At 45.8% G+C, this 12,959-nt stretch overlaps 1 protein-coding gene across 1 annotated transcript in view; it reads left to right on the top strand.

The window, feature by feature from the left end:
• Window positions 1-200: 200 nt before the first annotated feature.
• SPG7 (SPG7 matrix AAA peptidase subunit, paraplegin) overlaps window positions 201-12,959 on the top strand; it is a 47,641-nt gene continuing 34,882 nt past the window's right edge. The window contains exons 1-3 of the mRNA XM_065416353.1: window positions 201-551; window positions 4,347-4,449; window positions 6,112-6,201. Coding sequence (XP_065272425.1) covers window positions 201-551; window positions 4,347-4,449; window positions 6,112-6,201 — 544 coding nt within the window. The remainder of the gene's footprint in view (window positions 552-4,346; window positions 4,450-6,111; window positions 6,202-12,959) is intronic.

Genomic DNA, 12,959 nt, shown 5'->3' with positions numbered 1-12,959 from the left:
TCAAGGCCTGAGCTGCCCGGCGCTGCGGGGGCCCCGGGCCGGCGGGGGGGGGGGGGTGTCAAGGCCTGAGCTGCCCGGCGCTGCGGGGGCCCCGGGCCGGCGGGGGTGGGTGTCAAGGCCTGAGCTGCCCGGCGCTGCGGGGGCCCTACCCAGGATGATGGCGGCGGCAGCTCACGGACAGGCAGACGGGTGAAGGGCCCATGGGGGTAAGTGAGGGCGTGGCGTTCCCCGGCGTTGGCGAGACGGCCATCTTGAAGGCTGGCCGCCGCCGCCGAATCGGCCCGCTTTCAAGATGGCTGACTCCGCCTTCTGCCGGCATTTCCGGTTTCTCTCAGGGCCCGGCTGCCGTTAGTCCCGCTGCTCGTCTCGGCGAGGCCCTTCCTCGCTGCCCGGTCCGCAGCGGCCTCGCGTCTCGGGGCCTCCGAGCCGGGCGGTCGCCGCGGGACATGGCGCTGCTGCAGCTGCTGCTAAGGGGCCCCTGCTGGCGGCGGCTCGGCCTGGCGGGGCCCGCTCGGAGCTGGGGCCGGCCTCGGGGTGGCGGAGTGCTCCCGGTGAGTGGCCGCGGCAGGCTGAGCCCTGCGAGCCGGGGGAGCGCGGGCCGGGCCTGGGGTCGGCTGGCTCTGGGGCGGCCGGGGCTGCGTGGCCCGGGGATCGCCCGGCGCTGGAGCCCTGGGATCTGGTCTTGGCTCTGGCAGGGGCCTGCTGGGAGACCCGGGACCCCCTTCCCGTGCCCTGTACAGGGAGGAGACTGGAGAGCGACTGATGCGACCCGGGCCATTGTTATTCCGGGGGTGGGGGGGTGAGACTTCCCGTGCAGTGCAGGTGGGAGTTCCTCTTTTCTGCTGCCCCATGGAAGCGCCTTGAGGCAGAAGCTGTCTGGCACAGCGTGTATGTGCAGCACCGAGCACAGCGGGCGCCACTTGCGTCAGAGCGTCTAACCGCTCCCGAGTTCCGAGTAATTCCTAAACCCGCTGCCGTGGGCCTGGTGGAATGGGAGAAATCCCCAGTGCTCCTAACATCTGTGCACACTTTCCAGGAATCCCCTGGCTGCAGTCCTAGAAAACAGAAGAGTTTAATGATGGAGAAGCCTTGCTAGTATTAGAGAGATCCTGGCTAGTCTAGTATTACCTATAGCTAGGGCCCTACCAAATTCATGGCCATGAAAAACGCGTCCCGGACTGTGAAATCTGGTCTTTTGTGTGCTTTTATAGATTTCATGGGGGAGACCAGCATTTATCAAATTAGGAGTCCTGACCCAAAAGGGAGTTGCGTGGGGTTGCAAGGTTATTTTAGGGGGAGGTCGTGGTATTGCCACCCTTCTGCACTCCCTTCAGAGCTGGGTAGCCGGACAGAGGCAGCTGTTGGCCTGGTGCCCAGCTCTGAAGGTGATACCCCACCAGCAGCAGCTCAGAAGTAAGGTTGGCAATAGCATGCCATGCCATCCTTCTGCGCTGCTGCTGCTGGTGGTGGCAGCTCTGCCTTTAGAGCTGGGCTCCCCGCCAGCAGCTGCCACTCTCTAGTTGCCCAGCTCTGAAGGCAGCGCTGCCACCAGCAGCAGCAGCGCAGAAGGATGGCATGGCATGCTATTGCCAACCTTACTTCTGAGCTGCTGCTGGTGGGGTATCACCTTCAGAGCTGGGCACCAGGCCAACAGCTGCCTCTGTCCGGCTACCCAGCTCTGAAGGGAGTGTAGAAGGAAGTTCCAACCTAAACCTCCCTTGCTGCAATTTACGCCCATTGTTTCTTGTCCTATCCTCAGAGGTTAAGAAGAACGATTCTTTCCCCTCCTCCTTGTAACAACCTTTTACAAACTTGAAAACTGTTATCATGTCCCCTTTCAGTCTTCTCTTTTCCAGGTTAAACAAACCCATTTTTTTTCAATCTTCCCTCGTAGGTTATGTTTTCTAGACCTTTAATAATTTTTGTTGCTCTTCTCTGGACTTTCTCCAATTTGTCCACATCTTTCCTGCAATGTGGGGCCCAGAACTGGACACAATGCTCCAATTGAGGCCTAGTCAGTGCGGAGTAGAGCAGAAGAATTACTTCTCATGTCTTGCTTACAACACTCCTGCTAATACATCCCAGAATGATGTTCGCTTTTTTTGCAACAGTGTTACATTGTTGACTCATATTGAGCTTATGGTCCACTATGACACTCATATCCCTTTCCACAGTACTCCTTCCTAGGCAGTCATTTCCCATTCTGTATGTGTACAACTGATTGTTCCTTCCTAAATGGTGTACTTTGCATTTGTCCTTATTGAATTTCATCCTGTTTACTTCAGACCATTTCTCCAGTTTGTCCAGATCATTTTGAATTTTAATCCTATCCTCCAAAGCACTTGCAACCCCTCCCGATTTGGTATCGTCCTTTATAAGTGTACTCTCTATGCCATTATCTAAATCATTGATGAAGATACTGAATAGAATCGGACCCAGAACTGATCCCTGCAGGACCCCACTTGTTATGCCCTTCCAGTGGGACACTGAATCACTGATAACTACTCTCTGGGAATGATTTTCCAACCAGTTTTGCACCCACCTGATAGTAGCTTCATCTAGGTTGCATTTCCCTAATATTTGCTGTTTAAGTTGTCTGTGCTGCAGGAGAGGATCAAACGTCATGAGGTCCTGCAAACTACATATTTTGTATATGCTTTGGGCTGTATGCAAAATGTTGTTTAACGTTTTAGTTACCCCTTTTTAGTGGGTGTTATAGGGTCAAAATCCTAGTCAGCAGAATAGCACATCAGCTTACAATAAAGATAACCAAAATCTTAAGGGTAAGTTAGCTTTATTTTTGTCTTCACAGGAGCAATTATGTAAATGAAGGAGGCACATGAGTTCCATACGCATCCTCTGAAGGGATGTAACTTCAATGGATGTGGCTTCTTTTCTTTAAATTGTTTTCTCATCTTTAACTTTTTAACATCTTTAGGGCTATTATTTGGACAGTTTTTGTCCTTATTTAATTATATCTGTTTCCAAAGGGGTATTGTTTAAATTGGTGAAATTGGCCTTAAGTGTGGGCACGTTTATATCCATATAGGAGTATTTGTATCAACGTAGTTTATTTTGCAGAAACTACATCCACCCATGGGGGTTACATTCATGTAAGCTATATCTGCTTCTGAACAGATACACTTTTTGAACCGATTTAACTATATAAACTAGCACTTAAAGAAAATGAAAAAATCAAGTTTGTTAAAATAAGACGTAAACTCACACAAACAAGGAAATTCTGACTTAAATGTTCTCTGACTAATTTGCTCTTCTCTGCTGAAATTCTGCAATGCTTTTATCATAAGCTTCTACTACTTTTGTACAGGTGAGGCTTCACCCCCTGCAATACCCCAACCCAGTGAATAAGTGAAAAACGGAGGCTATTTCTACAGTAGGAGTGCTTTACTAGTATAGGAATACCGGCATACACACTTCTAGTATGGACACAGCTGTACAGCAAAGCTGTGCTTTGTACTGGGATAGTAAATCCACCTCCCACAAGAGAGACAAGCTATCCTAGTAAAAGCACAGTTTTGCTGGTATAACAGTATCTACACAGGGGCTTCAGCCAATCCAGATCTATCAATTAGGGATCACACTTCTTCACACGTGTGACCAACATAGCTGTGCTGGCAGAAGCTTTTAGTGTAAACTTGGCCGGAGTAGCAGGTATATTGTAGGAATCTTTGCTTCTTTCAGTTTAAATTAGTCATTGAACATTATTAACAGTTTTGTATCTTCGTTGCAGTGAGAGTACTGTATGTCACAGTAGGCCATGTCAACCAATGACTAATGTGACTGTGAAATTTGATCTATAATTCAAGCCAATTCTTGCATCCATGGAACGTCACCCTTAGGGTTAATCAAGACTACAGGCAGTACTTATTAGCTGGTGTGAGGAGTAGGTGTATAGTCTCGTTACTGTGGAATCTGTTAGGTTACAACTTTGCCCTCCTCTAGCCTTTCTCATCTGAGAAAATCAAAGCACTTCACCAATGTTAATGAATGTAGCTTCTCCATATCTCTGATTTGTTAGCCCCAGTGTACACTTGATGGATAAACCTAGGCACAAGAAGAAGAGTATGACTTCCAAATATTTTAGTCATATGCTCTGTGTGCACGTTTGCTCTCCTAAAACCAGGCTATAAATGACTTGCTCATAATCACATAGCAAGTCTGCAGCAGAGCCAGGAATGATATACGGGTGTTCAGACTCCTCGTCCTGTGACCAAATCACAAAAATATCCTTCCTTCCTACTGAGGAAATCTACTTTGATTGTCCCCTGATTCTATGCTGCACTGTGCAGTTTTTCCTGTTACAGTAGTCTTTTTTTTCTCTTCAGACCCTTCTGTCCCGAACACTTTCCCCCACATTTCAAGGGCTCAGCGGACTCTTAGTGAAGCAACATGTAATTCGGGATCCAGTGAGACTCTGGAAACTCTTAGGTGAGCTCCCTACTAAAGTATTTCTGAGGGGGATGTCTGCTTTGGCAAGGACATTGTCTTTGAAATGACATTAATTTGGGGTCTACTAAGAAATGTAATTACTTGTAGTTTTTTTGGCTAGCGATAAGCCGTGGCATCTTCACAGTCAGGCTCAGTGTGATGAGCTACCTATCTGAGCTCTGAAACCAAACCTCATTCATTTAACTTGAAAATGTTTTGCATTTGAGTTTACAGTTAAGAGCTTGTATTTTTTTTTTTTAATGGATTTGCTTCTGTGCCTCATTGGTGGATGTTAATAGGAAATCTTGATGCAGCTTTGAGAATAGATATTGTAGAGGGGTGGTGGGCCAATCCTATCCCTAGGAATTGGGGTGGAACCAGGATCTGCCATCCTTGGAGCATGAGGAGGAGTGTGGGTGTGGTGGGGTCTGTCTCATCCCCCCAACCCTGATTCTCCCTGTCAGGCCAAGGCCCCCTCACATATATGCTCCCAAATGGCAGATCCTGGTCTCAGCTTCTCACCAGCTGGCACTGTAATGTCTCCTTGGGATTGCCGGGGGCTCCTAATCACCATGTGTTGTCATTGCCACCCCCCTTCCTGCTGGCTGGCTGGAAAGGAAGCAACAGCAGTGTCCTGGGCTGGAGCTGTGTGTGGAGCAAGCCAGGCCCCAATCCCTGCCCTGCGCCAGACTGACCAGCTGGTGCCATATGGTGAGATATCACTCCCTGGCCCGAGCAGCCAGCTTAGCCCAATACAATGACTTTTCCAGCAGCAGGGAGGTATAAGTGGGAATGCTCGCTTCTGCCTCCCTGCTCTTAGAAAAATCACATTATTGGGCTAATTTCATGATTTCTGTGCAATCTGTGAAATCATGACTTACACAGGGCCGTTGTTATGGAGCTGGTGAGCATGACCTGCAATGTGTTAAACCTCTGTGTTTGTGTTGTGGTTAAAAACACATGGATGTCTCTCTTTAAAGTGCTACATCCATACAGTCTGCACAAATGCAAGCGAACTCTCCAGTTAGGAGTAACTTCTGTCGAGTACTGTAATTTCTAGCCTTGCCTACCTTTCCAGGGAGAGTGCAAGCAATAGCTCAAGTCAGTTCTTTTCATTTCTGAGCTCTTTGCTGCTCCCCTCAGAGTGTTCACTACTAGTGATAGCAGTGGGTTTTGTAATGAGATGTATATATTGACCGATTCGTGTTCTTCAGTTGCAACACATACAACATTCCCATTAGTATATGTTCACACCCAGTAGTACAAGGATACTGAAACTACTACATGAATATACTCCAAATTTTCTCTTACTCTATAGGAAAGTTTAATAACTAGGAACTGATGGAGAATTCTCTCGAAAAGACTGTTTAGAAATTATTCTAAGATGGCAGACAAAGCTGTATTTTGACTGGATTGCAGAAAAACAACAACAAATATTTAATTTAGAAATAACATGAAAAGTTTCCTCATTCTTGGTCAGATTCCTTCCTCTGATGTGTGCACCCAATTTCCATTGAAGTTAATGGGAATTACATGTGTGTAGGGGAGGGCAGAATTTAACACGTGGCATATTCAAAGCTTGTACTGTATGTCTAATTTCTCTTCCTGGGTCCCAGAACTAAGTGCTTCAGTTACTAATCTTTTCCCTTTATTTGTCTATAGGTGGCACTTACTATTTTAGTACCTCGGGGTCTCGGTGGAATAGCAATAAGAATGAAGGATCCAAAGGGAAGTCTCCAGAGGAGGATGAAGGTATGTATGAAGTTTTGATACAGAAGATACTTAATGAAATGAAGGTTCCAAATTGGAGTGTCACTCTTTGTGTGAGTGTGTGCGGGAGAACATGCAAGATCCATGTTAATGCTAAATAGTGCTAGGTATTGCTCTGTGTACTGGAGCCATAACGGTAAAGTATTCTCAGTCCTAGGCTTGTAAATCATAAACTGCTGAGTCTAATTCACACACATCTGAGCTTGGTTCAAAGGCTTTCATTTCTCTTTTGTATATCCGTTTGTTTTTGTAATGTATATCTAGGTTTGGCAGACTTTTTAAATAATTTTGACAGGCATTGATTATTTTAAAGCTTTTTTTTTTTAATTTTATCTATTATCAATTTAAATTTTCAGAGTTGCAGGAAATTACAGTGGTGTGGTCCCAAAAATTATTTAACAGTAGATGTTGAGATTCAAAATATTAAAGTTTTATCATGGTTAAAACATAAATTATCAACATCACATGTCAAAATATGCAAAGTCAATGTCCTTAAATCAAACTCTAATTAAAGTTCTCAAGCAGAGAATTTCTTCTTCTTCACCTATAGGCAAATTTTATCATCAGTGGAAATATTTGAGTCCTTACCTTTGTTACTAATATCACCTAACAAAAATGAAATCTAAGGAAATATTAAAATCTACATTTCACTATTTAAGCTGTGTACTTCTTGTCTTTTTCATCTTGTACATTGGAAATACATTTGTCAATTTCACTTTTATGTTAGGCCTTGTCTAAACACAAGTTGTACCAATTTTACTAAATCTGTTCAGAAACCTCTGTAGCTGATTTGGTGCATTTAGTTAAGCTGAGCAAATACCAGGCACTCTTCAACTGATTTGAAGTGTGTCCCCACAAGGGAGTTGCATTGATAGAACTACGTGGGTTTTTAAAGTATCATAACTAAATTGGTACAACCGTTGTGTGTAGACAAGGCCTTAGCAATTTCTAATAGGTTTAATTTTCTGATCTTCCTAGGATACTGCAGTGTTTTGGGTTGCAAACATCTCAGGAGGATGTTATTCTTTCAAAATGGTTTCAATTTAAATAAAAAAAAAAAAAATCACTGAGATTTTCTACTTTCTAATAGCTTGTTTTCACAGCAGCTATATCTTGAGTCTAAACTGACCTAACAGTGCCCCCTTGGTGTTGTCAGCAGCTCTCCTATAGGTGGATAGGCAACAGCTGTATTCCCTTTTTTTACAAGTGTAATTTGACTTGGCTTTGAAAAGTGAGCAAATTGCCCTCCACCTCCACCCCACCCCCCCCCACCCCCCACCCCTGTATAAGGGACTGGAAAAGTTCCCAGTCTGCGACGAGGCTTGCAGTTCGATGTGTGTGGTATGAATTTCCAGCTGGAAAGTCCCCTAGCTGGTGACATGTACTGTATCCTGGCTTAAGGATTTATTTTAAAGATGTCAGAAATGTCCCATGTGAAAAGCCTCATGCTCTTCCATGGGTATGGTGGTATCCGCTGAAATGTGACAGAGGCCTATAAAGCGAGAACCAGCATCTGAGAGTTTCTTCTTCATCTCAGTTGATGCCAGGACTGTCGACTGTGAATAAAGGCCGATCTAGGCTTGCACTTTCTGTGGTGCTATTGTTTGTTTTCTGGAACCTTGGATGAAGGCTAAATCTCCAGACACACAGGGCTCCAGTTTAACTTTACACAATATAATTGCAGTCTGTGACAGTAGCATTATAGTTCTGTTTTATAATGATTAATTTTTTAATACATTTTCACTTAAATACAAAGATTGAGACAGTACAAAAGGCATGACGTTGTTGTTGTTGTTTTTGTGGTTCCAAACATGCTGGTGGGACCCATCAGGTTGCATCTGGCCAACAAAATGCCATGCACACTTTCAGCCCCATTCATGGTGGTAATCTACAGCCTTTGTAGGTCAGGAGTGAGGGTCTTGTCAGTTCAGTCAGACTTAGGCCACTGCTGAAACCATATGCAAGGAACAGAGATCGAATGTACAGTGGGATGCTAGTACAAATACCACATGGTCTTTATTGAATGTTTTTTTCAAAGCCTGGGATTTCTGCTGCCTGGAAGACCACACAGAATGATTGTGACCAGAGATCCTACAAGAAGTATTGTGGCTATTACAATTTGTAAACAGTAACCTGCTGTGTTCAGTGGCCCTTCTCCTGTGATTAATGGATAATTTGACTTTGGGAGGTGGAATTCTCCTCCGTGTCTCTAGCAGAAAGACACTGTCTGCAGTAATTATTAAAAAGAACTCTTTGGACTGTCACTGCAACCCTTGCAAGCTTTTAATCACAGAGTTCAGGTTTGGGGTTAATGGCAAATCATTTCTTCATGAAGGCTTTCTGAGACTAAAGAGCTGGAAGTGTTCCCACAGTGGTTGTTTGCAAGTGTCTCTTCCAGCTACCATTACTTATTGATTTAATAGTTATTGTGGGCAGTTTACATTGTAATATGAATGCTGCATGGCAAAAGTGATTGCATTTTCTGACAAACCGAAGTGGCAGGATGATAGAGGTACAGAAATCAGGAAGTTTGAATTGCATACTGTGTCTGCTGTCCCTGAAGATGGACTGGTAGAAGACCTCTCATAGCAATAGATGTCTTTCCTCCAGTTTTCTAAGGCATTGTCATCTGAAAGTGGTCAGCTGCAGTTTTGAGGGTGAAGGTGCTTCCAATTTGCATTAATCCAGAAATGTCCATCATGGCAAGATATCTGATGGCCAGTTCTGATTTCAACATGATATTTTTTTCAGTGACATTCTCAAGATTATGGCTGCTTCTCAGAAGAGAAGAGAGAAAGATGGGGAAACCCCCATACTCTGATCAAGGAAAATATTGCATGCATCTCTCTTGATTTCATCTGAAACTTAGAAGGGAAGAAGTGCTGTAACAGCATTTCCCTGGGGTGTTGCTTTTCCATCTGAGATCTCATTGAAAATCATCCTCGCTGCACTTAGACTCTTTTTGTACTGGGGTTCACCTCTCCCAGAGTTGCCTCAGTTGTTTGTAGAAAGGAAAGTTGTTGTCTGTTTATATAGTTCTATATATATATATAGTTCACGATGTGACAGAGAGACTGCCGAGACTCATCAAGCCCTCGGATCGCTACCCCTTCCTGCTTCTCCATGTGGGCACCAATGATACTGCCAAGAATGACCTTGAGCGGATCACTGCAGACTACGTGGCTCTGGGAAGAAGGATAAAGGAGTTTGAGGCGCAAGTGGTGTTCTCGTCCATCCTCCCTGTGCAAGGAAAAGGCCTGGGTAGAGACCGTCGAATCGTGGAAGTCAATGAATGGCTACGCAGGTGGTGTCGGAGAGAAGGCTTTGGATTCTTCGACCATGGGATGGTGTTCCAAGAAGGAGGAGTGCTGGGCAGAGACGGGCTCCACCTAACGAAGACAGGGAAGAGCATCTTCGCCAGCAGGCTGGCTAACCTAGTGAGGAGGGCTTTAAACTAGGTTCACCGGGGGAAGGAGACCAAAGCCCTGAGGTAAGTGGGGAAATGGGATCCTGGGAGGAAGCACGAGCAGGAGAGCGCAAGAGGGGAGGACTCCTGTCTCATGCTGAGAAAGAGGGACGATCGATGAGTTATCTTAAGTGCCTATACACAAATGCAAGAAGCCTGGGAAACAAGCAGGGAGAACTGGAAGTCCTGGCACAATCAGGGAACTATGATGCGATTGGAATAACAGAGACTTGGTGGGATAACTCACATGACTGGAGTACTGTCATGGATGGATATAAACTGTTCAGGAAGGACAGGCAGGGCAGAAAAGGTGGGGGAGTTGCGTTGTATGTAAGAGAGGAGTATGACTGCTCAGAGCTCCGATATGAAACTGCAGAAAAACCTGAGAGTCTCTGGATAAAGTTGAGAAGTGTGAGCAACAAGGGTGATGTCGTGGTTGGAGTCTGCTATAGACCACCAGACCAGGGGGATGAGGTGGATGAGGCTTTCTTCTGGCAACTAGCAGAAGTTGCTAGATCGCAGGCCCTGGTTCTCATGGGAGACTTTAATCACCCTGATATCTGCTGGGAGAGCAATACAGCGGTGCACAGACAATCCAGGAAGTTTTTGGAAAGTGTAGGGGACAATTTCCTGGTGCAAGTCCTGGAGGAACCAACTAGGGGCAGAGCTTTTCTTGACCTGCTGCTCACAAACAGGGAAGAATTAGTAGGGGAAGCAAAAGTGGATGGGAACCTGGGAGGCAGTGACCATGAGATGGTCGAGTTCAGGATCCTGACACAAGGAAGAAAGGAGAGCAGCAGAATACGGACCCTGGACTTCAGAAAAGCAGACTTTGACTCCCTCAGGGAACAGATGGGCAGGATCCCCTGGGAGAATAACATGAAGGGCAAAGGGGTCCAGGAGAGCTGGCTGTATTTTAAAGAATCCTTATTGCGGTTGCAGGAAAAAAACATCCCGATGTGTAGAAAGAATAGTAAATATGGCAGGCGACCAGCTTGGCTAAACAGTGAAATCCTTGCTGAACTTAAACGCAAAAAAGAAGCTTACAAGAAGTGGAAGATTGGACAAATGACCAGGGAGGAGTATAAAACTATTGCTCAGGCATGCAGGAATGAAATCAGGAAGGCCAAATCACACTTGGAGTTGCAGCTAGCAAGAGATGTTAAGAGTAACAAGAAAGGTTTCTTCAGGTATGTTAGCAACAAGAAGAAAGTCAAGGAAAGTGTGGGCCCCTTACTGAATGTGGGAGGCAACCTAGTGACCGAGGATGTGGAAAAAGCTAATGTACTCAATGATTTTTTTGCCTCTGTCTTCACAAACAAGGTCAGCTCCCAGACTGCTGCACTGGGCAGCACAATATGGGGAGAAGGTGACCAGCCCTATGTGGAGAAAGAAGTGGTTCGGGACTATTTAGAAAAACTGGATGTGCACAAGTCCATGGGGCCGGATGCGCTGCATCCGAGGGTGCTAAAGGAGTTGGCGGATGAGATTGCAGAGCCATTAGCCATTATTTTTGAAAACTCATGGCGATCGGGGGAGGTCCCGGATGACTGGAAAAAGGCTAATGTAGTGCCCATCTTTAAAAAAGGGAAGAAGGAGGATCCGGGGAACTACAGGCCAGTCAGCCTCACCTCAGTCCCTGGAAAAATCATGGAACAGGTCCTCAAGGAATCAATTATGAAACACTTAGAGGAGAGGAAAGTGATCAGGAACAGTCAGCATGGATTCACCAAAGGGAAGTCGTGCCTGACTAACCTAATTGCCTTCTATGATGAGATAACTGGCTCTGTGGATGAGGGGAAAGCAGTGGATGTGTTATTCCTTGACTTTAGCAAAGCTTTTGACACAGTCTCCCACAGTATTCTTGCCGCCAAGTTAAAGAAATATGGGCTGGATGAATGGACTGTAAGGTGGATAGAAAGCTGGCTAGATCGTCGGGCTCAACGGGTAGTGATCAATGGCTCCATGTCTAGTTGGCAGCCGGTTTCAAGCGGAGTGCCCCAAGGGTCGGTCCTGGGGCCGGTTTTGTTTAATATCTTTATTAATGATCTGGAGGATGGTGTGGACTGCACTCTCAGCAAGTTTGCAGATGACACTAAACTAGGAGGCGTGGTAGATACACTAGAGGGTAGGGATCGGATACAGAGGGACCTAGACAAATTAGAGGATTGGGCCAAAAAAAACCTGATGAGGTTCAACAAGGATAAGTGCAGAGTCCTGCACTTAGGACGGAAGAATCCCATGCACTGCTACAGACTAGGGACCGAATGGCTAGGTAGCAGTTCTGCAGAAAAGGACCTAGGGGTCACAGTGGACGAGAAGCTGGATATGAGTCAACAGTGTGCTCTTGTTGCCAAGAAGGCTAACGGCATTTTGGGCTGTATAAGTAGGGGCATTGCCAGCAGATCGAGGAACGTGATCGTTCCCCTTTATTCGACATTGGTGAGGCCTCATCTGGAATACTGTGTCCAATTTTGGGCCCCACACTACAAGAAGGATGTGGAAAAATTGGAAAGAGTCCAGCGGAGGGCAACAAAAATGATTAGGGGTCTGGAGCACATGACTTATGAGGAGAGGCTGAGGGAACTGGGATTGTTTAGTCTCCAGAAGAGAAGAATGAGGGGGGATTTGATAGCAGCCTTCAACTACCTGAAGGGAGGTTCCAAAGAGGATGGAGTTCGGCTGTTCTCAGTGGTGGCAGATGACAGAACAAGGAGCAATGGTCTCAAGTTGCAGTGGGGGAGGTCCAGGTTGGATATTAGGAAACACTATTTCACTAGGAGGGTGGTGAAGCACTGGAATGCGTTACCTAGGGAGGTGGTGGAGTCTCCTTCCTTGGAGGTTTTTAAGGCCCGGCTTGACAAAGCCCTGGCTGGGATGATTTAGTTGGGAATTGGTCCTGCTTTGAGCAGGGGGTTGGACTAGATGACCTCTTGAGGTCCCTTCCAACCCTGATATTCTATGATTCTATGATTCTATGATTCTATAATTTAATGGAACGGGATATTGCCTAGCTTTAAGGTTTCTATCATCCTTGGCTAACACTGTTCTCCTTTTAATAAGACATTGCTGGATGTTAGATTATAGCTTTGTGATGAATTTACTCATTCTAGTGTAGCTGGATCTAGCTGATAACATGGGTGGGAAGATGGCATGAAAGAACAAAAGGGGATGAGCTGCACACAGATCCTGAGCTGTCATTGTGTTCTGAAACTATGACTTTATCTGAAAAGCTGTATTGTTTCTATTTAGTCACAGACCTTTCCTGTTGGAA

Source organism: Emys orbicularis, chromosome 14, assembly GCF_028017835.1.
Source record: "Emys orbicularis isolate rEmyOrb1 chromosome 14, rEmyOrb1.hap1, whole genome shotgun sequence".
Classification (NCBI taxonomy): Eukaryota; Metazoa; Chordata; order Testudines; family Emydidae; genus Emys; species Emys orbicularis.
Note: the sequence above shows the minus strand (reverse complement) of the source record. Positions and strands in the feature narration are given on the sequence as shown.